The sequence below is a fragment of the Peromyscus eremicus genome, chromosome 20, assembly GCF_949786415.1.
Source record: "Peromyscus eremicus chromosome 20, PerEre_H2_v1, whole genome shotgun sequence".
NCBI classification, from domain to species: Eukaryota; Metazoa; Chordata; class Mammalia; order Rodentia; family Cricetidae; genus Peromyscus; species Peromyscus eremicus.
In genome coordinates, this window is record NC_081436.1 from 23,262,275 (window position 1) to 23,284,493 (window position 22,219).

Genomic DNA, 22,219 nt, shown 5'->3' on the forward strand with positions numbered 1-22,219 from the left:
GAAATGATAGAGAGACCTAGACAATGAGAAGAAAGACAGAAACACAGGATAGCTTCAGGAGGGCCTGGGTCAATATCCAACAGCCTCATCCTTTATTGAAAAGGAATTTTTATAATATGCCAAGGGGAGAGGCAAAAGACCTCCCCCTTGCAAGATCAAAGCACACCGTACAGCCAAGTGTAGACCCTTCCAAACACCTGGTAACCACGCCTGTGGTCAAATCATCCCATTATTCAGCCCTGCTGGGTAAAGCAAGCTCAGATTCTCTGACCCTGAGTAAATTCTCACTAGGAAGCCTCTGTGGGATCCCACACTGGTCTGCAGAGAGTTCCAGGACAATCAGAGCTACACAGAGAAATCCTGTCTCAAAAAACCAAAACAAAGAAAGTCCGTCTGAAGTCAAGCATTCAGGAGCTAGTTGCCCATACTCTATCACTCCAGTTCTTCCTTAGCTGGGGTACCCAGAAGGAGGACTCCCAGCCCTTCTGGGTCTTTTCAGAGGCCAAATAGCCCCACTTGGCATCTGAGGAGCCCCTAGCCTTGGTAGGAAGTGAGAGAGACACATCAGTGTCAGAGTCAGCAACTGAAACCTTTTGCAGGTGCAAGTTTCATTCTGAGTTGAAGGTGACTGTGGGCGTCCCGGTACAGGCTGCTCGCCACACCCTGATGTTTTAAACACATCTACCTCCCACAATTTCAGAGATAGAAAAGGTCAAGTCCAATATGACGGTGCTGCTTGGGTATGGTGAGGGCTGCCTACCGGTTTGGGCATGGTCACCTTTTTGCTAATTGTTCCTGGGGAGGGATGGTATCTCAGGTGCCCCCCCCCATGTGTTGTTTGATTTTTAGGTACTTTTTGTATATTGTGGGAAACTGCCTCCTTGCATTATGTGTGCATGTCAAGTCTCTTTTTCCAGGCTTACTGCCTCTCTGCTTTATGTATATGTTTTCCCATGGTTCTGTGTGGTCCCGAGAATGATCTCCAATAGCCACAGTTGTGGTTTAATGAGTAAGTTTATTTGGTAAGCCACAAGGCAAAGTAAAAGAAGAAACAGCGATAACAAAACATCATCAAATGGGGCTTATAAACGTCCAGCAAAAACCAGCTGGGGAAGCCCCATTAAGGCAGCCAGCTGTGTTTCCCCCATGGTGTCCTAGGCAGAGCAGAGTGACCCTCGGGTAAGGCTTTCAAATAAAGGAACAAATAGCAACAAATAGAGACAACATCATTCAGTGAGGTGCTCACATCATCCGGCAGAAACCAACTGGAGAGGCAGAGGCGGTGAGCTGGGGTTCCCGCCACCTCTGGGGCTGAACCTCCAGTCTCTTCTCACTCAGAGCACTTTTCTATCGTGGGAGACGGCTGACCTGCTAGCTGTTGTTGATGTTGTTTGTTTTTGTTTTTCGAGCCCAGGTTTCTCTGTGTAGTCCTGGCTGTCCTAGAACTCGATCTGTAGACCAGGCTGGCCTTGAACTCAGAGATCCGAGTGCTGAGATTAAACACCTCCCGGCTCTTCTAGCTGTTCCTTAGGACACTGTTTTTAACTCTTGGGCTGTTTTACGGTTCTCTCCTCCCTCTTATGGTTATGGGGCCAGCCCATCCCTAGACAAGGGGTCTCGGGAGACACTTGATGTAAACATGCTTGCATCTGAAGCAACCCTACCTTCAGAGCCAGACTCTGAATGAATTCAAACAGCATGCAACAATTCACCAGTACACCCACACAAATGGTTTAGAGCTCATCTAATCAAATAGACCCAAAGTCTGTCTGTCTGTCTGTCAAATCTAAATGCCCTCCCAGTAGATATTTTCTTAAACTGACAGATTATAGTTGAGTCGCGCAGACACCCTTAGCTTTGGGAGAAACAAAGGTGTTGACAAAGGGGGAGGGCTACTCAATTAGACCAAGCATGGTCCATCTTGAGCTACCAACATTACCGCTCCAGCCAAATCTGGGGTTTCAAGTAGTTTTTTCCTTCATGTATATGGCTGCTATTTTTTTAAAAAAAATTTTTTTTTTCAAAAATGTGTGTGTGTGTGTGTGTGTGTGTGTGTGTGCGCGCGCGCGCGCGTGCACATGACTATAAGTTCCCATGGAGGCCAGAGGCGTCAGAGCCCCTGGAGCAGGAGTTAGACATGGTTGTGAGCTACCAGATGTGGACGCTAGGAATTGGATTTGCATCCTCTACAAAAGCAGCAGACTTGTGTCTGAGCCATCTCTCTTCCCCTCTTGACGGCTAGTTTTTGAAGATTTACTTTATTTTTCTTCGTGTGTATGGATGTGTCGATGTCAATGTGTGCCACGTGTGTACGGATGCCTGTGGAGGACACTAGTTCCCTTTGTGGGCCTGGAGCCACAGGCAGCTGTGAGCGGCACCACGTGGGCACCAGGAACCGAACTCAGGTTCTCTGGAAGAGCAGCAAACACTCTTAACCACAGAGCCATCTCTGAAGCCCCTACCTTCTCCTAGTGCACATAAAAATCTAAATATAGTATGTCATATTCTTCAACTGTTCCTCTATGTCATGACATTAAGTCCCTTTTTAACCTGTCACATGCCTTGAACCCCGCCTTGTTCATATTGCTACCCTGGACTTGGTGAGATGTCAGCAGGCAGAAGCACTTGCACACCGACAGCCTGATAACCCGAGTTCAATTCCTGGGGCCCACACAAGAGCAGAAGGGGAAAACCAACCCCACAAAAGTTGTCTCTGAGGACTGCAGAGATGAGTCAGCGGTTAGGAGCATTTGCTGTTCTTGCAGAGGATTTGGGGTTCGTTTCCAGCACGCTCTTTAAGCAGCTCACAACTGCCTATAACTCCAGCTCCAGGAGAGGTTGTTTTTTTTTGTTGTTGTTTGTTTTAGGCAGGGTCTCACTAGATAGCCTCAGCTGGCCTGGAACTCATTATGTAGACCAGGCTGGGCTTGAACTCACGGAGATGCACCTGCCACTGCCTCCCGAGTGCTAAAACTAAAGGCGTGCGCCACCAGCCACTCCTGCCCCACAGACTTGCTTCCATCTTTTTATTTGCCTGTTTTGGTGGTTTGAATGAGAAAGCCTCCCATGGGCTCAGATATTTGAACACTTGGTGTCCAGTTGGGGAAGTTTTAGAACCTTTAAGAGATGGAATTTTTTGTTGTTTTTGTTTTTTGAGACAGGGTCTCTTTATGTAGCCCTGGCTGTCCTGGAACTCGCTCTGTAGACTAGGCTGGCCTCGAACTCAGAGATTGGCTTGCCTTCTCCTTCCGAGTGTTGGGATCACCACCAGGCTAGGAGGTAGAGTCCTGATGAAGGAAGTTTGTCACTGGGGGTTGGGTTTAAGAGTTTACAGCCTCCTCCCACGTCCAGCTAGGCTTTCTGGGTGCAGATGGAACCGTGATCTCTCAGCTTCCTGCTTCAGCTGTTGGCTGCTGACCCTTCCTGTCATTATGAATCCCCTTCTAGAACCATCAACCAAAATAAATGACTTCTTTCATAGTTATGTCTGGTCGCGGTGTTTGTCCCCTTACTTTCAACCTCTGTTACTTAAAAAAAGAAGGGGAAAAAAAGGTGTTTCTTGTAAACAGTATGAAATGATTTATGCCTTTTACGTTTAGTGTGATATGCCTGGTTTCCCTCTCTTCTTGTGCTACGCTCCTTATCGTAACCTCCTTCCCCCTCACTTTTCTTTCCTTCATTCTGTTCCTAGTGGAGGTGACCTGAGGCGGAGGTTCTGTGTCAGCAGAATGGCTGGTGTGGGCGGAACGTCCTGCACGATAGCCATGCTGTCATCCCTGGCTGAACACTAGTCTTGGGATCCCTCCCGAAGTTCCTCAGTCCAGTTCTCACATCTTTCTTAGGGACTCAGTGGGCCACCCAGCGTCTTCAAGCGCTTAATCAAACTGACCCTCAACATCTTTTGGTTCTCTTGGCGTTTAACTAGCTGGAATTGCTGCTTGTGGCTTCAGCCTAGAACACTGAACAATGCCTTGCCAAGATTTTTGTTTCCAGCCACTACTATGGGACCTGTGATGCTAATCTTCATAGCTAACGGGACTGGATTTGGAGTCACCTAGGAGACAACACTGCTGGGCAGTGTGAATGGAAGGTCTTTCGAAAGAGGTTGAACTGAGGAGCAGAGACTTGGAACTGTCACCCACATGGTACTGGTTTTTGCAAAACGTCACTTATTACGGGTCCACCGAGGCTTACACCAAGATTCCAGAAAGCTCTAGGTATGGCAGTGTCAGGATTGGATTACCCGTGAGGAAGCTGTGCTGAGTCATTTTGTGAAGCTGTGGAGAAGGCTGAGTCGCAATGTTTTGTAGCTGCCAGGAGAGCATGGGCTGTCCACAAAAGGAGGCAGGCCTGGGGTGGAGCTGTCAAAAGATGTTTTGTGTACTGCAGATGACAGCTGGAGAGGTGCACCAACTGGCCCCAGGTGGCAGGCAGAGCTGTAGGCTTTGGTATTTGCCTTGGTTTTTTTTTTTTTTTTTTTGGTCTTGCTTGGGTAAAACTTTTCCTAGCACATTCTGCTCTTTTGGAATGAGGGGGTTTATTCCACGCTGTGGTATGGTAGAAGTGCGTGACTTTGTGTGTATTTCCTTTACAGAAGCTGAATGTTAAGCAATTGCCTTGAGTCTCAGAAGAGACTTTGGGATTTTTAATTATGTAGGAACTGTTAAGATTTTAGGCACCAGGACTGGGAAGGTTGCTCAGTGGTTAGGACCACTGACTACTCCTCCAGAGGACCCAGGTTCCATTCCCAGCACCCACAGAGTGGCTCTCACCCATCTGTAAATCCAACCCCAGGGGCTCCAAATCCTTCTTCTAGCCTCTGTGTGCATCAGGGGCACATGGTGCACAGGCACACATCCAGACACATAAATAACAATGAAAAAAAAAAAAAAGATTCGGGGTACCTCACAAATGAACTAAATGTGTTTTGTGTAATGAAATGGCCATAAGCCTTTGAGGATCATGATGGAATGTTCTAGTGACATGTTTAGCTATTAAATTGATAAGAAGACTTTTAAAAGATGGTTAACCCTGTCAGCCTGACTAGATTTGGATATGTCTTTAACACTGTTTCCAGAGAGGTCTATGTCATTTCCTTGTGGTGTGTGTGTGTGTGTGTGTGTGTGTGTGTGTGTGTGTGTGTGTGTATAGGGGGTACACATGAAGTCAATGTCAGCTGTCTTCCTCTATTGTATTCCACCTTATTCATTTAGTTAGTTTGTTTTTGAGACAGGCTGGCCTGGACTCCCTATACAGACAAGGCTGGCCTGGAACTCCAGAGATCCGTCTACCTCTGTGGGTAGGAAGCTGGAGTTGAAGACATGTACCATTATGCCTGGCAACTAATTAATGAAAAAGAACCTTTCACCGAACCCAGGGCTCACCATTGTAGCTAAAGTGACTGGCTAGCAAGCGAGCTCTGGGGATCATCCTATCCTTGAGCCTCCCACCCCCACCAGCACCGGGCTCTAAGCAAGTCACACCTAGCCTTTTACATGGGTGCTGAGGATCCAAACTCAGGTCCCCTTGGTGTACAGCAAGCACCTTACCCTCTGAATGTCTCCCAGACCCCCAGAAAAGTTTGAAGAGAGAGGACTCACCCTGATGTGGGAGACCGCTTCCCAGGGGTGGGGGTCCTGTACGGAGGAAGAGGGAAACAGGAAGCTGGGAAGCGCCAGCTTCCCTTCATTTCCTGGCTGCAGACACGTCTTCCTAAGGTTTCCAGGCTGCCCTTGAACTGGATTGAGATCCTTCTGCCTCAGCCTCTGCAGTACATAGGACTGCAGTACACAAGCCTGCCTTAGTCTTGATAATTTAGGCACATAATAGAGATTTGGAAGGGACAGAACACAGTGAAAACAACCTAATCCAACTCTCCCACACTCGACAGGGAATTTGCCCACAAACATTTCTTTCTTTTCCTCTTTAATCTATGTATATATACAGGCATATATATATATATATGGGGGCGGTGCCCACAAGTGGGGGGGGGGCTGTCCAGGAAAGGGCATCAGATACTGGGTTAGCTGCTGGGATCTGAACTCCAATCTTCAAGAGCAGCAAGCTTGCTTGCCTGTAGCCATCTCTCTGGCTCCCCTTTCTTGTCATTCCCACTATGATTGGTGAGGGGCCTGTTGTCCACCTTCTTAGAGAGGAACTGGGGTTTTTGGATTTTAAACTCTTTGTTATAGCCTCGCAGTACTGGCGCACACCTTTAATCCCAGCACTCAGGAGGCGTAAAGCATGTCTCAAAATAGACAAACAAACAAACAAACAAATAAACCCCAACTGTTCGTTCTCTTGATTTTTTAATTTTTTTGAGACAGGATCTCACTGTGTACCCCAGGCTGACCTCAAACTTGTGGCAATCCTCCTGCCCTCAGCCTCCCAAGTGCTGAATGACAGACATGACCTATCATGCCCAACTTTTTCCCTTATTTATTTATTTACTCTGTGTAGTCCTGGCTATCCTGGAAGTCTCTCTGTAGACCAGGCTGGCCTCGAACTCTTGGAGATCCTCCTGCCCCTGCCTCCCAAGTACTGGGTTAAAGGCATGAGCCACCATGCCCAGCCCAACTTAATTTTTCAATTACAAAATTAAGCACCAATTAATGAAAAAAAAAAAAAAAGATAAAATGAGAATAAAAGAAAGGAAGGAAAGGTCCGGAATGGTGGCGCATTCCTTAATCCCAGCACTCAGAAGACAGAGGCAGGTGGATCTCTATGACTTTCAGGCCAGCCTGGTCTAGTAGCGAGTTCCAGAGTAGCAAGCTACACAGTGAGACTCTGCATCAAGTAACAAAACAGAAACAAAACAACAAGAACAAAACAAAATAAAAGAGAAAAGAAATAGGAGAGCGAGGTCTTCTAGACCTGGCATCGGGGCTGACGCCAAAAGATATGCTTGAGACAGTCTTGAATCTCTTCTTGCCACTCAGGGCAACGGGGGTCCAAGTTGTAGATTTCCAAAGTCATTCAACAAACCTTGCAGGCCCCAGGACTGTGGAGAGAGCAATTAGGGTGTGCCAATGAGCCCGAGGAAGGGAGGAAATTGGAAATAGGGATGTTCAAGGAAAGAACAGGGTCGGAGAGGTGAGGAGAGTGCCTGAGGGAGAGAAGGCAGGACTAGGAGGCTCTGGTGGGAGAAAACAAAGTAAGTCTAGGAGGGAGAGGGCAGTGGGGAGGGTGAACAGTAGTGGGGCTCCAAAGCCCAGCCCAGGGGAGGAGGGGGCGGAGCCTGCAGGAAGCCCGCAGCAGGAGGGGGTGGAGCCTGAAACGGGAGGCGGTGTCTGCAGGAGGGGCCTGAAGCAGGAGGGCGGGGTCTACACTAGGAGGCGGGGCCTGCAGCAGGGGCTCTCACCTCCTTGATCCTCAGGAGCCGTCTTTGTATGCACGTGCTGTTTTTCTCCAGTTGATTCCATGGCTGGAATGGCCTTTGGGGGTTCACAAAGTTTGTCCAGCAGTCAGTAAATTCTGAGATGGAAAAACGGGTAGCCAGTGAGGTCCCAGGCCGTGCAGAGGCCTTCCTCCTTCCTTCCTCCTTCCTTCTCCCGCCTTCTCCTCCCAGGATATTACTCTCTGCATAGAATCTGCCCTTCCGGGTGGAGGCACATCTTTGCCCTCAGCAGGGTCAGCACCCTTCCTTCCTGCCCAGCTTCTCCCCCAGCCTCCTGGCCATCGCTAGTCCTCTTGGAACTGAGAAACCTTTGCCCACCGGTGGCTGTGGTCCCTTCTTACGCGGGAGGTCCATGACGTCCACTTGGATCCCTGATTGCCACAGAGAACACAGCCCCTCTTGGTACTTCCTCCTCCAGTGGAAGTACAGGCGGGAGGTGTAGACGCGCAGAACCAGGTCTGGGTGATCCTTTTTGAATGCAGCCAGTTTCTGGGCACAGTTCGGGCAGGGGCTCCATGTGAGGTAGCAGGTGATTCGCACTTGGCCGAGCTCCAAGGAACGCATCTCATCAATGAAGAGGATTTCTGCATGTTTACCTTTCTGAGGGGAGTCCAGGCAGAGAGAAGAAAGAGTTGGAAGGCGGAAGCCAGACATCATGTGATTGGGGGTGAGCTTGGAGACCAGGGGCTCTAGCTTGTGAACTTCCTAATGTCTTGCCTAGCAGAGGAGAGACTCTCCTTTCTGCACTCACTCCCTAACTCCGCATTCCCAAAGCACCACAGCCTTTTCTAAATTGGACGAGGATCCCAGAGGTGCCCAGAGAAAAGGGGTCAGCAAACAGATGGTGCTTTTGAGATGGTCCCCAGTGCTGTGGCCTCACTTTAGGATGCTGACCCAAGTTTTTCTTTCTTTCCTTCTTCTTTTTTTCCCAAGACAGGGTCTCTCAGTGTAGTCCTGACTGTCCTAAAACGCACACTACGTAGATCAGACTGGCCTTGAACTCACAGAGATTCGCTTGCCTCTGCCTCCCCAGCGCTGGAATTAAAGGCGTGCACCACCATGCCCAGCAAGAGTTTTTCAAAGATGTTTTAATCAGGATGCAGCCTGGGAGACAGCAGTAAAGAGGCCACTGTGTACAGTCCATTGTTTCTCCAAGGCAGTAAAAAAGCTGAGCTGTGAGGGTTATCTAACATTGAGTGCACCATGAGTGGCAGGAAGACTTTGCTATGAAAGGGAATAACCTCGAAAGATCCAGGGCCAGCAAGAAGGACTAAGCCATAGTGTGTGAGTTAAAAAAAAAAAAAAAATGGACGTGAACATTGGGACCCTCACAGTGTGCATGGTGTACTGGAGAGGGGGAGTCCCTGGCTGCCTCTCCATCTGGCTCTGAGAACCCATCTGGCACCTTGTTTTGCAGGCAGCCTTTGAGCGGCTCTTGGTCATCGTACTGCTCCAGCTGGTAGCACAGATAGGTCGTCCTTTGGTAGAAGCGATGCTGGACAGGCTCAACCCGGTGTCCGTTGTTAAACTGCAAGTTGAATATGTCTTCTCTCAGCAGATTCACCGGGTTTCTGTGCAAGAAACCAACAAATGAAGGTGTGAAAATGTGACCTCTGGGCCAAGGAGGGGAAGGTGCAGATGCCTCGGGGCATGGTCTCCCTCCCACCCTGTGCGCTGGCGCCACACTCCCTGTGGATGCCATTTAGGAATGATGGGCATGCTGAACCATTTCAGAAAATGCTTTACATTTATTTATCTATTTATTAATTCTGAGTGTGTGCAATTATGCACAACTAAATGTCATAGCCCATGTGGCAGTCAGAGGTCAGCTTGCAGGAGCTGGACCCTTCCTTCCACTGTGTGACTCATCAGGTTGGCAGCACGTTTACCTACTCTGACATCTTGCCAGCCCGAGACATATTTTTGTTTGTTTGTTTGTTTTTGTTTTTTGAGACAGGGTTTCTCTGGGTAGCCTTGGCTATTCTGGAACTTTCTCTATAGACCAGGCTGGCCTCAAACTCACAGAGATCCACCTACCTCTTCCTCCTGAGTGCTGGGATTAAAGGCGTGCGCCACCACTGCCTGACTCCACACATTTTTTTGACTCAAGGCCTGGCTCTTGCTGGCTGTAAGTCCAAACTTGAATTGACGGGGCTACGTGACATCACTGTCTGACTGACATAGAAGCTCCCCACATAGAAGCAGCCCCATAGAGGACATCAGCACACTTCCTACTGCCCTGCCCGATGATCTAATGACCAACCCTCCTCTACTTCTGACGTCTGCATCATCAACCTGTCTCCACCATCCCTACAAGGCCTCTTCACTGCTCTTCTGTTTCCCTTCACTCACAGCCCTTGGTGAGTGGCATGTGTGGTCATAAACAAGTGATGTCTCTAGCCAAGGCTGCTCCCCAATGGAACCTGAAGGTGTCTGGGCTCCATCACTGCCCCTGGAGCGAAGGCATGGATTCTTCTGGGACCGTCTCTCTGCTCTGGAACTCAGGGATGGTTCTTGGCCAAAGTGACTCTTTGATGGGACCTGAAGTCCTGGGACAAGGTGGCTCAACCACTTAGCCTAGATGGGAGAAGGGACTGTTTCCTGTCTTGTCTCACTTCCTGGTTGAAATACAGGAGGCAGCCGGGCGGTGGTGGTGGTGCACGCCTTTAATCCCAGCACTCGGGAGGCAGAGCCAGGTGGATCTCTATGAGTTCGAGGCCAGCCTGGGCTACCAAGTGAGTTCGAGGAGAGGCGCAAAGCTACACAGAGAAACCCTGTCTCGAAAAACCAAAAAAAAAAAAAAAAAAATACAGGAGGCCCAGCTCATCCTGGGTGAATATGTGTGTTGTGTGGATCTCGATCTCTCTCTCTCTCTCTCTCCCATCTCTGTGGCTGTGACACACAGCAAAACTTGCTTCTCTTTCTTATCTCTCAATTCCTGACTTCAGAGTGTGGCACGGATGTCAGGGGCAGCTTGTCTGGAGTGAATCCTCTTAACTCTGGCTTTGCTTTCTTGCCTGCCTTTCCTCATGGGTCTCTGCAGTGAGCCCCGAATCCTGTGATCTCTGCTGGAAACTCCATCTTCCATTGATTGGTAAGGCTCTGCTTTCTTCACAGGAGTGCTGACTGCCCTGTGCCTAGAGCCCTCTCTATTAAGTAAGACACTGCTTTACCTTCCAAGGGGATACTTTGTGAGTGCCCATAGTCCCATCATGGGACAGTCACCCTGTCCTTTCTTACTTACTACTAGGATGCTTTCTTTTCAAGTGGAACAAATCTGACTTTCAGACTCTAAAAGCATTTAACTTCCTGTGTAACGTCACAGGCCAAAGTGTGAGCTCCCAGATCAGGAGCCTTGGCCCCACATAGTATTGGGCATTTTCTTCCTTCCTTCCTTCCTTCCTTCCTTCCTTCCTTCCTTCCTTCCTTCCTTCCTTTCTCTCTCTCTCTCTCTCTCTCTCTCTCTCTCTCTCTCTCTCTCTCTCTCTCTCTCTCTCTCTCTCTCTCTCTCTGGTTTTTTGAGACAGGGTTTCTCTGTATAACAGCCCTGGCTGTCCTGGACTCACTCTGTAGACCAGGCTGGCCTCAAACTCACAAAGATCCACCCGCCTCTGCCTTGTGAGTGCTGGGATGATTAAAGGTATGCACCACCACAGCCTGGCTATCTCTCTTTTTCTGTGTACACGTGTGGTATGTTTGGTGTACATGCATATGGACATATACACCCATGTGCGCCCATGTGGAGGCCAGAGCAGGACACTGGGTATCTTTATCTGTCACCTCCTACTTTATTGCCTTGAGACAGACAAGGAGCCTCTCACTGAACTGGGAGCTCCTCATTTAGTCTAGGATGGCTGGCCAGTGAGCTCCCGGGACCTGGCCATCTTTGACACTCAACACTGAGTTATAAACACACAAACACATGCAGCTTTCCCAACTTTTTTTACACGGGTACTGGGATTTGAACTCTGGTCTTCATGCTTACAAAGCAAATACTCAGACCTCATGAGCCACCTCCCTCACCCTGTCCTTTCCAAGTGTTCAGGGATCCCATTTTCTGGCATCTCTGTCAAAATTCAAATCTACAAAAACTCACCACATGTTGGGGCTATATGGCCGTCTGAAGGGCTCCCGGTGACTCAGTGGTTAAGAGCACTTGCTGCTCTTGCAAAGGACCCAGGTTTGGTTCCCAGCACCCACATGGTGGCTCGTAGCCTTCTGTAACTCTAGTTCCAAGGGATCTGATCCCTCCTCTGCCCTCTACAGGCCATGCCTGCAGGTGCACTTACGTAAGTGCAAAACATTCATATGCATGAAATGAAAAGAATTAAATCTAAAAAACAAACAAACACAGAACCTCACCATGTGAGCAGGGACGTGGTGGAGCACACCTTTAATCCCAGCACTCAAAAGGCAGAGGCAGGTGGATCTCTGTGAGTTCGAGGCCAGCTTGGTCTACAAAGCGAGTTTTAGGACAGCCAGGGCCGTTCCACAGAGAAACCTCATCTTGAAAAACCAAAACCAAACCAAATACCTCAGCACAGGTAAAGTTCGGTGAGATTCTCTGAACCTTAACTCATCCAATCTACCTCTCCAAAGGAAAAATGGAAGCAAGTGGATAAATGTTACATCTAGCAGCAGCGTCCCACCCTCAGACCCCAGGCCTCATTCCCAAGACTGCAGATATGGGGGGATAAAGAATAGTCCTGAGGTGTCCATTCCTAGCTCAGACTCTGAGAAATATTGTGAAGAGGCCCAAGTGGTCTGGGCCCAGCCTGCATCCTCACCCTGCCTGGTTCTTCAGGAGAAAGCAACCCCATGTTCTCTGGGGGGAGCACATGCCTTCTGTGTCAAAACTGCAAGCACAGGTCATCGTAGGCGGGTTCTCGGCCCCTCTGCATTCCCTCTCCTCCTGCCTAAGGTTGAATTCATTGTCCAAGATCGATGAAACTTTTCTTTCTTTTCAAAAAGATTGTAAGCCAGGCAGTGGTGGCACATGCCTTTAATCCCAGCACTCTGGGGGCAGAAGCAAGGAGAGCTCTGTGAGTTTGAGGCCAGCCTGGTCTACAGAGTGAGTTCTAGGATAGCCAGTGCTAAAAAGAAAAGATTTTAGTTTTCATCTTAATTCTGTAGGGGCTGGGTGGGGGGAGATGGGTATGGGCACATGTATGCTGATGCCCTAAGAGGCCAGAAGAGGGTGTCAGATCTCCTGAAACTGGAGTTACCGGCAATTATGAGCTACCTGATGTGAGTGCGGGTTCCTCTGCAAGAGCAGTTGGTGCTTTTAACCCCTGAGCAGTCCCCAAGCTTTCCTTATCTTGGCCAATCGTGCTCCAGCAGAGGTAACTCTGTAACCCTCAGACTCATGTGAAATCAAGGCCCTCACTCCCCCAGAAGTGTGGGTGTGGGCACATGCATACATGAGTGCACACACGATTTCCAGAAGACAATCGGAGCAGTAACACACAGGAACTTTGTGTATTAGCAGCACATAAACAGCCTGCTGGAACTGTCCTTCAGTGTATTCCATAGCTGAAGCTTCTGAATCTAAACCAATGATGGTAAAGGGGCAAAAAGGTCAGCCAGAACCCAAGGGAGGATGGGTCTTACAACATCCAAAGTGCTGATGGTGATACACAGGCAGCCCCATTCCAACAGTGAACCACTCAAGGATTTATGCTTTCTCCTCAAAAGGACTCATAATCTACTTATGCCCATCCTGCCTGTGCCCACCAGGCAGATCTTTTTTTTTTTTTTTTTTTTTGGTTTTTCGAGACAGGGTTTCTCTGTGTAGCTTTGCGCCTTTCCTGGAACTCACTTGGTAGCCCAGGCTGGCCTCGAACTCACAGAGATCCGCCTGGCTCTGCCTCCCGAGTGCTGGGATTAAAGGCGTGCGCCACCACCGCCCGGCTCAGATCTTTTGTTTTTAAACCGAGTCTTACTGTGTAGCTCTGGCTGACCTAAAACTCACCATGTAGAGCAGGTTAGCCTTGAGCTCATAGAGATCCACTTATTGGTGCTAGGATTAAAGGTCTGTGGGCGGGGGTGGGGGTAGGCTTTTAATCCCTGCACTTGGGAGGCAGAAGCAGGTGAACCTGAGTTCAAGGCTAGCCTGGTCTAGAGAGTGAGTTCCAGGACAGCCAGAGCTACACAGAGAAACCCTGTCTCAGAAAAAACAAACAAACAAACAAACAAACAAAAACCCCACAAAACAAAACAAACAAAAAGATCTGTGCCACCACACCTAGCATTAGGCAGGTCCTTCTAAATATTTTTTTATTTCATTTTTATTTATGTGACTCTGTGTGTGTCTGCCATCCCCATGTAGCATGTTAGCATCTGGTGCACTATGTGGGGACTGGGGGATTTTATCAAGTAGGCTCTGTCTAGGAGACCCTGATAGTGATCTATAGGCTCTACCCAGGAACTGGAGGGCCCAGGGCAGTCAGGCTGGCACAGTCTCAGGCTCACTCTCCTTCCTATTGTCCTGTGACTTGGCAAAGCAGAGCCTGGGATGGAGACGGGCCTCCCCATGCAGTCTGAGCAAGGACCCAAAAGGAAAGAGGAAGTAAATGCCAGAAAGGGAGGTGGAGGCACAGCTGGATTGGGAAGGGGGAAAGGCAGATGGAGTCCTCTTCACTCACCCCTACCTGGCACTTGGTGTGGGTCAGGGCACAGGATTTCATCTCTAGCCGCGGAGAAGGTAGCACCTCTGCCCTATCTGCTACACCAACAGTACAGGAAGGGGGACACAGCGGGGTGGGGGTGGCGTGGGGGGGGGGGAGGTTCATGGCTCTGTCATCTCAGAAGAGGTCTCAAGCACACAGAGAGGCAGAGACTGTCTCTAGAGGCCACACAGCGATGAAGGACATGGCTGGGGTGCTGGCCAGGTCTGCTTGGCTGGGTTCCCTCCCCCTCCAGCGGCTGCTTCTGTGGCCTTCATTGTTCTAAGTAGCAGGAGTGGGGGGGGGGGGAAGAGGTGACTCCCCCACGGCCTGCCAGGTCTAAGATACAAGGACATGGACTTCAAGTGCACATTCCTGAAGCTGTCGGCCTGCTTTGGCAAATCTCAACCAAGGAGCCTCAGATTAGAAAATACAAAGAGGGCTGGAGAGATGGCTCAGAGGTTAAGAGCAGTGACTGCTCTTCCAAAGGTCCTGAGTTCAATTCCCAGCAACCACATGGTGGCTCACAACCATCTGTAATGAGATCTAGAAAATACAAAGAACACTCTGTGAAAGCTGTCACCTCAGGGCCTGGTTCTCACAAGAACTAGAGTCCCCAGCAGGCCTTCTCTCTCCCCACAGTCCTCCATTACCTCCTCCCTACGCTCAGCCTCCATCCCGCCCTGGTTCCAATCCGACATTAACAGAGCTTCAGGCAAGAGTTTAGAGAGCCCCTCGTCCCCCATCTATTCTAACATCCTGGAGCCAGCGGCTGAGGAAGATTCCAGAATGAGCTGGGTTCTTTCAGGAAGAGGTCACATCTGTACATCCGAGTTAGAGGGCTGAGGTGTGTCTCACATCAAAAGGTGGAACCCTGGCTTCTCCCTAGAGAATATTCCCACGTCTCCAGCCTTGAGAGGCACCGTGAGGGATAGAATACACCAAGTCTGTGAGCCAGGGGAAGAGGAGGTGTATGCTGCCTGGGGAGCCATACCAGGCTCTGGCAGCTACTGGACACACGGGGGTGGGGTCTCAAGGACAGGCCTAATTATCTCCCAACACAAGAGGCAGTCTTGCTCATGAGGGACAATGTTGGTGACTGGGATCATGGAGCTTGGGGCCACATCAGGGCCCCTCTGTACCTCTTCCCTTAGGGGAGATTTGGAAGGCAGACATCTAACCCAGCCAGAGGACCCTGGATGCTGCCCTCAAATGACATACCAACAGCCCAGAGGAAGATGGGACTCTGGCCACCACATGGTGACCTCATAGTGTCCCTGCCCCTGTGTCTGCATGCCTGGAGTCATCTGGGTCAAGCTGAGGCCTTGCTTCTCATGGTGTTATGAAATGGCAGGGGATGTCAAAGGCAATTATCCCTGGCCAGGCTGCCAGCATGCTCCCCTGAGCTTCCCCGAAACACCTGCCTCCTGGTCTCACTTCCCATCATGCCCAGTGCCAGAGGTGCATCCCCTGGTTGTTCCTCTTGGACAGCCTCTACACTTAAAAAACAAACAAACCAGTATTTATTCCTTGTATTATTATTATTATTTGTGTGTGTGCATGTGTGTGTGTATGACATAGGTGTGTATCTGCCATGGCCTAAGTCTGGAGGTCAGAGGGCAACTCTGTAGAGTTGGTTCTCCCCTTCCTCCTTTATGGGGGTTCCAGGGATCAAGCTCATGTGGCAAGGCTGTATGACAAGGGCCTTTACTGAACCGTCTTACCAGCCTCTACTCTTACCCGCCTTGTTCCTCAACCCCCCTGCCCAACTCTTACCCACCATTCCTTTCTGTCCAGTCCCCATGGCTCACCTGCATTCCCCCCCAGAACGTCATCTCTGGGAGACATCAGACAGACATTTGACAGGGTGAGGGGACAATGGGGAGGGGTCCAGGGTGTCGCAAGGTCTAAATGGAAGAGGGTGCCAGGGCATGGTCAGGGATTCTCCTGGGCCCTGACAACTCTGGGCTCTCCATCCACAAAGAAGTCTCTTACGGTAAGGAGCCCAAGTTCAAGGCCCTAAGCCTTAGGACTCAGAATGGAGCCATTTAGATGGGTCCTAATCCAAGCTTTACAGAGGGGAGAGGGAATCTGGACAGAGGGATGCTACGAAAGGAGAACCACAACACACAGAGACCCAACAAGAAGGGACCATCTACAAGCCATCGGAGAGCCTCAGAAAAAAACTGCCCATCAGCCTCTTGGACCTGGAGAGGGCACAGCGGGCTGGCTTAGCATCTGGTGGGTGACATCCTGGCAGCTGGGAATCTGACAGCCCTCCTCCTTCCTCTGAACACTCAGGCTGCATTTTTTTTTTTTTTTTTTTTTAAAGACAGGGCTTCTCTGCGCTGTCCTGGCTGTCCTAGAACTTCATCTATAGACCAGGCTGGCCTTGAACTCACAGAGACTGCCTGCCTCTGCCTCTCGAGTGCTGGGATTAAAGACATGTGCCACCACTGCCCAGTGGCTGTCTTTTATAAAAAATAAAATAAAATAAAAATTATTTTCTATGTGCCGTGGTGTTTTGCCTGCATGTGTGTCTGTGCGAGGGTTCTGGATCCCCGCGGGCTAGAGTTATGTCCAGTTCCGAGCAGCCACGTGGGTGCTGGGAATTGAACCCAGGTCCTCTGGAAGAGCAGCCAACGTTCTTAACCTCTGAGCCATCTCTTTACCTCCCCCAGGCTGCCTTGTTGGAGTCTCTACCTTACAACCTCCATGCTTACACATACACCAGTTTGTTTCCGTTTAGCAAGAGGACTCAATCACGGTGTCATGATCGGAGACACCAGGTTACGGGGTGGGAAGAGCCTTGTGGGTAAAGATGCCCCAGAGAAAAAGGAGGTCTGGGAGGGGGGAGAAGAGGGGAGGTGGCCGGGCATAAGGAAGCCCCTCACCTGAGAATATCCCAAAGCTTGGAATCCTGGAACCTAAAATTGATTTTAAGTTTCTTCCAAGGCCTGAACGACTTGCCGCCATTGTCCACAAACGTGTTCCAACACTTTTTAAATTCTGAGATAGAAGAGGAGAGAAGGCAGTCAGGGGCCAGCAGGGCTCTCCACAGTCCCTCAAGGCTGGCTCCCCGGCTACTCCCCCTTCACTGTGTGGCACACCCACAGGCCCTCCTGCAGCCCTGACGCCCACCCCTCACCTGGGAAGTCCATGGCAGCTATCTGGGCTCCTGCCTGAATCAGCCTGTGGAGCTTGTACTGGTAGTGGGGGTCCCAAAAATAGTAGAGGCGGGAGCTGAAGATGGCCAGGCTCAGGTTGCGGTGGGTGGCCAGGAACCTGGCCACCTGCTCCGCACAGCTGCCACAGGGGCTCCAGGACACATACCAGGTGATCTTGTACTCTTTACTAGGGGGCAACACGTCCAGTAACTGGGCGTGGAACCAGTAGAGGAAGCACTCTTCAGCATGGATGTCATCCTGGGAAAGAAAGGGGAACCCATGATGGAAGGGGAGGAGCAGGCCGCGTGTGGAGGCGGGATTCTGGCACTGGACTGGTTCTGTGTCTCCATCCCTCCCCAGCCTCCTTTGTTAATTTTGCATCCCTCACCATTCCAGGTTTAGCTACTAACTCCACATCCATTCTGCGTCTCCCTGGCATCTCTCAGTAACATTCTGAGCCCTCCTGTAGCCGGGTCCACTGGGCGGCTAGTTATCATCTGCTGTATCTGCTAGGGAGCGCACGGGCTAAGATGTTCCCTTAGGTGGCCGTGGGTAGCTGAGTCTTGAAATGTAGCTCATCTGAGTTGACATTTACAGCATTTATGCAACACACAAGACATTTTGTTTCCTCTAAAAATTTATTTTATTGGTTTTTCAAGACAGTGCTTCTCTGTGTAGCCTTGGCTGTCCTGGAGCTGGCTCTGTAGACCAGGCTGGTCTTGAACTCAGAGATCCTCCTGCCTCTGCCTCCTGAATGCTGGGGTTAAAGGTGTGCACCACCATGCCCAGCCACATTAATCATTCTATATTCTCAATGGGCTAAGGAGAGCCTAAGCAATCTATTTATTTAGATTGTGTGTGTGTGTGTGTGTTCCTGTGTGTGGGAACACACGTGTGCTGGAGCATGTGTATGTGGAGGCTAGAACTTGATACTGGATGTTTCTCTCGTTCACTCTCCACATTGAAGCAGGGTTCCCCACTGTACCCAGAGCTCGATGCTTCAGCTAGCCCAGTGAGCCAGCTTGCCCTGGCACTTCCCTGGCTCTGCCTCCCACAGATTATGATTGTAGCTGCCCTCTGTGCCCACCCGGCTTTTACATGGATGCCCGGGACCCAAACTCTGGTCTTCTCCATGCCTCTGGCGCCCCTTGGTATTTATTGACTTGTTTGTTTGGATAAGATCTCACATCACCCAGGCTGGCCCCGGACTCTGCGTAACCCAGGATGATCTTGCACTGCCGGCCTTCCTGAGAGCTAGGATTACAGGTCTGAGCCACTGTGCCTGGGTTTTCTGGGCCGCCACGGATCAAACCCAGGACTCCATGCACGTTAGGTAAACTCTCTACCAACTGAGCTACACCTCCAACCCTAATACCTCTTTTCTGAAGACCCCCTGGTAAAGGAGGATGAGTTCGCCGCACTCCATCCTATGCACTTCGTAGCACAAGAAGGTGTTGTTTCGGTTGTTGGCATAGCGTAGGTTCTTAAAGTGGAAGTAGAAGGTTCTTTGATACAACAGCTTTATCGGGTTTCTGCAGGTACAAGGGAGCAAAGAGAAGTTGCAGCGTGTGTCCTGGAGGGACTCCAAGCAGAACACGGCCCCTGGAGTCCCGAGACACCGCCTCATGTCGACCTTTGACAGTTCCCGCAAGCAGGGAGATGGGGGAAAGGAGAGGAAATGCTGTTGTCAGAGTAGTCCTGTCCGACCCGTGTCCCAGTGCCGGCCCTTCCAGCGGAGCCCCTACCTGAGAACATGGGAGGCACGGAACTCTTCCAACCCTGAGTAATAACGTTTAGCATTTCACCCCAGCTCCTTCCTGACTTGACACCTCTACGGAGTACAGAGGTCTTAAAAATCAAGGAAATGGTACTCGAGCTATGACTCAGTAATAAAGTGCTTACACCCAAGTCCCAGTTCTCAGAGCAGATGTAAAAGCCAAGCACAGGGGTGTGCATCTATAACCCCAGAGTTGGGGTAGCAGAGACAGGAGGATCCCAGGAGCTCTTTGGCCAGCCAACTGGAATCCAGAAGCTTGTTTCACTGAAAGATCCTAACTCAAAGAAATAAGGCGGAGTGCAACTGAGGAAGACACTGGACATCAACCTCTGGCTTCCAGATGTCAGCACATGTATACAACCACACACACACACACACACACACACACACACACACACACACAGATCTTGTCAGAGAAATTCCTACCTTCACATAGACAATCTACTGTCTCAGCATTTCTTGGGTCTGAACTCATAAAAATCCTTCCATGACCCTGCAGGAAATGTTCCCATTTAATAGACAGGGTAAGCCCAATCCTGTAACTACAGCCTTTGGGGAGCAGGAACAGGGGGAGATTATTACAAGATTGAGTCCTGCTTGATCTATATAGTGAGTTCAAGGCTAGCCAAGGCTTCATAGCAAAATCCTGCCTGAAAAAACCCAAAGCAGCCAAACTACCACCACCACCACCACCACCACCAAATCCCACAACACAGTAACAACCCAAAACCAGGAGGCAGAGATCCCCTATCATAGAGCTTGGTGGGAAAGAACTGGGTCCCTGGTAGACCAGTTGATCCCCCGATGTCGTTAGGACAATGGTTAAGTGTTAGTGGAGGGAATCAGCCTGGACCCCTCCCTCACAGTCAGCAGCCTGGAGAACAAAAGGCCGGAAGACCCAGACTTCAGTCAACCCCTGGTCAGAAGAAAGAGTCTTATCTCTGTCACAGGGAGGAGAAGTGACACCCAGGCCTGGTTTCAAGGCCACCCGTGGGCCAAGGCTATTAACAGATAAGTGTCTATACCTGGCTTCAGGAGCTCTAAGCCTGGAAAGAGCGTGGCTGGCAAGGGGCTTTCTGTTGAAGATTAAAGACATGCTTTTCTGTGACAGGCCTTGCTGAGGCCCTTCCTGACAGTCGCTCTGTACAGGTCTGTCCATCACTAGACAGAATAAAGTTGCTCAGGAGAAGGTGAATGTTCTAAAGACGGGGGGAAAAACCCACTATAGGCCAGGAAGATGGTTCAGCAGGTAAAAGTACTAGCCTTGAAAGCCTGCATCCCCCACCCCCTACACATGGCTGCTTGGGGTGCAGGCGGGCCAGTGGTCTCCGGTTGCCCACCACTCTCCCATTTTCTTGGCACTAACTGGGCCTGCCTTCTACTTACACATGAGCCGTCCAAGGGATTCTTTAATCAAGATCAAAAGCACCAGGAGAGGGAATAGAAATCAGTGACGGTGTCACCTGTGGGAGTAGGCAGTTTGGGGGTATAACTTCCATATTCACATGTATACATATATACGTCACACACACACACACACACACACACGCTTATGTCTCTATTTATTTATTTATTTATTTATTTATTTATTTATTTATTTAGGTTTTTTGAAACATTTTCTCTGTGTAGCTCTGGAACTCACTCTGTAGCTCAGGCTGGCCTCGAACTCACAGAGATCCACCTGGCTCTGCCTCCCGAGTGCTGGGATAAAAGGCAAGCGCCGCCACCACCACCACCCGGCTGCTTATATCTCTTGACATTGGATATGCGTATGTGTACGTGTGCGTGTGCGTGTGCGTGTGTGTGTGAGAGAGAGAGAGAGAGAGAGAGAGAGAGAGAGAGAGAGAGAGAGAGAGAGAGAGAATATGTGCATGTTGGGATGCCTGGAGGTCGGGAGAGGGCTTTGGATCCCCTGAAGTTGGAGATGCAACTGGTTGTGGGAATTGAACTTGGGTCCTCTGTGGGAGCAGAAACCGTTCCTAACTGAAGAGCCAATCTCCCCAGTGCCAACCCCGCCGGGCCCCTACTCCTTTTTTTTTTCTCAAAGGTTATCTGAATGGTGTGGTTGTGAGGGGTCACAGTGGCCATCCAGGAAGTGGGTGTGTCGAGGGACTTCTCTTTTCACTTCCTTTCCCGGGGGGCTACTTCGGGAAAGGTGATTCACATCAGAGTGGCCCCCTCTTCTCCCGAGATTGGGTTAGAACAGCATGGACAGCCTAGAACATCCATCGAAAGTGCTCCAAAGTTCGCTTCCACGGACTTTTCTTTAAATTCTGACGCCCAGCCCAGCCCAGGATCAGCGGAAAGACCCACGGGCGAGCAGTCCCAGCCTGAGGAGGAGTTTTAAGAGGAAGAAATGAGGGAGATATGGAGAGGAGTGCCAGGGGGCCAGTGTAAAAGCAGCTACGAGGCAACCGCGGGACCCTCGAAGGGAGTGAGGGCTACAGAGGATCATGGAGACAGAGAGAGGAGTCGCACGGTTGGGGACCTGGAGGAGAGGCCCAGCACATAGCACAATGGGGGCCCCCAGGAAGAGACTGCAGGGGAAATCTTGGAGTAGCGGGGCCAGCGGTACCTGATTGGTGAGTAGGGTCTGCGACGGCGGCATCCCGGGCAGGTTGGTCCCATCCCAGCTCTGGGCCCCAGGCGCTGGGACTGCATTTCCTGTGTATAGGCCCCGGTTTTGGGAGACCCCAGAAATGCGAGTGACCTCCTGGGCCATGTGAGTGCAGGCCCCACCCTCTTCCTGCTTCAGCTCCCGGAATGGGAGGGCTCTGGGCGATCGAGCCCTGCAGGCTCCTGCCTACCTTCCCTCCTACCCTCTGTCCCCTCGATTGGCAGAGACCTGCTCTTGGGTACAATGGCCCGAGGGGATCGCAAAGAGAAAGAGAAACTAACTCTGGGCGGTGGGAGGCCGGCGCCGAGCGCGGTGAGGGGCAAGACACGCCTCTAGGATAGCCTCAGGCTTCTCCATCCCATCGGCTCTTTCCAGGCTGTGCCAGAACTTGGAGCCAGCCGTAGCTGCCAGCTGAACCCCGACTCTTCAGGTGTGAAGGAGGCGTGGATTCTGGGTGGGGACTCCTGGGCTCTCTCCCCTCGACTCAGGGGAGGGGACAGTCTAGCTTTGGGTCTCTAGTTGTGGACTTGGATTTTGGCATCTTTCATCTCTAATTTCCCAGCTGCCCAAGGTGTAGAGCCAGCCCAAGCTCAGATG

The 22,219-nt window shown here is 50.5% G+C and overlaps 1 protein-coding gene across 1 annotated transcript; it reads right to left on the reverse strand.

Annotated features, from left to right (window-relative positions):
* Window positions 1-6,291: 6,291 nt before the first annotated feature.
* On the reverse strand, window positions 6,292-21,877 carry LOC131896500 (DNA dC->dU-editing enzyme APOBEC-3-like). Its single transcript, XM_059247170.1, has 8 exons — window positions 21,581-21,877; window positions 18,604-18,760; window positions 17,210-17,486; window positions 16,956-17,070; window positions 8,802-8,967; window positions 7,738-7,996; window positions 7,361-7,473; window positions 6,292-7,000 (listed from the first exon to the last, which is right to left on the reverse strand). Exons 1-8 carry the CDS (start codon window positions 21,664-21,666, stop codon window positions 6,935-6,937), a joined length of 1,239 nt encoding a protein of 412 aa, XP_059103153.1. The 5' UTR covers window positions 21,667-21,877; the 3' UTR covers window positions 6,292-6,934.
* Window positions 21,878-22,219: the final 342 nt, after the last annotated feature.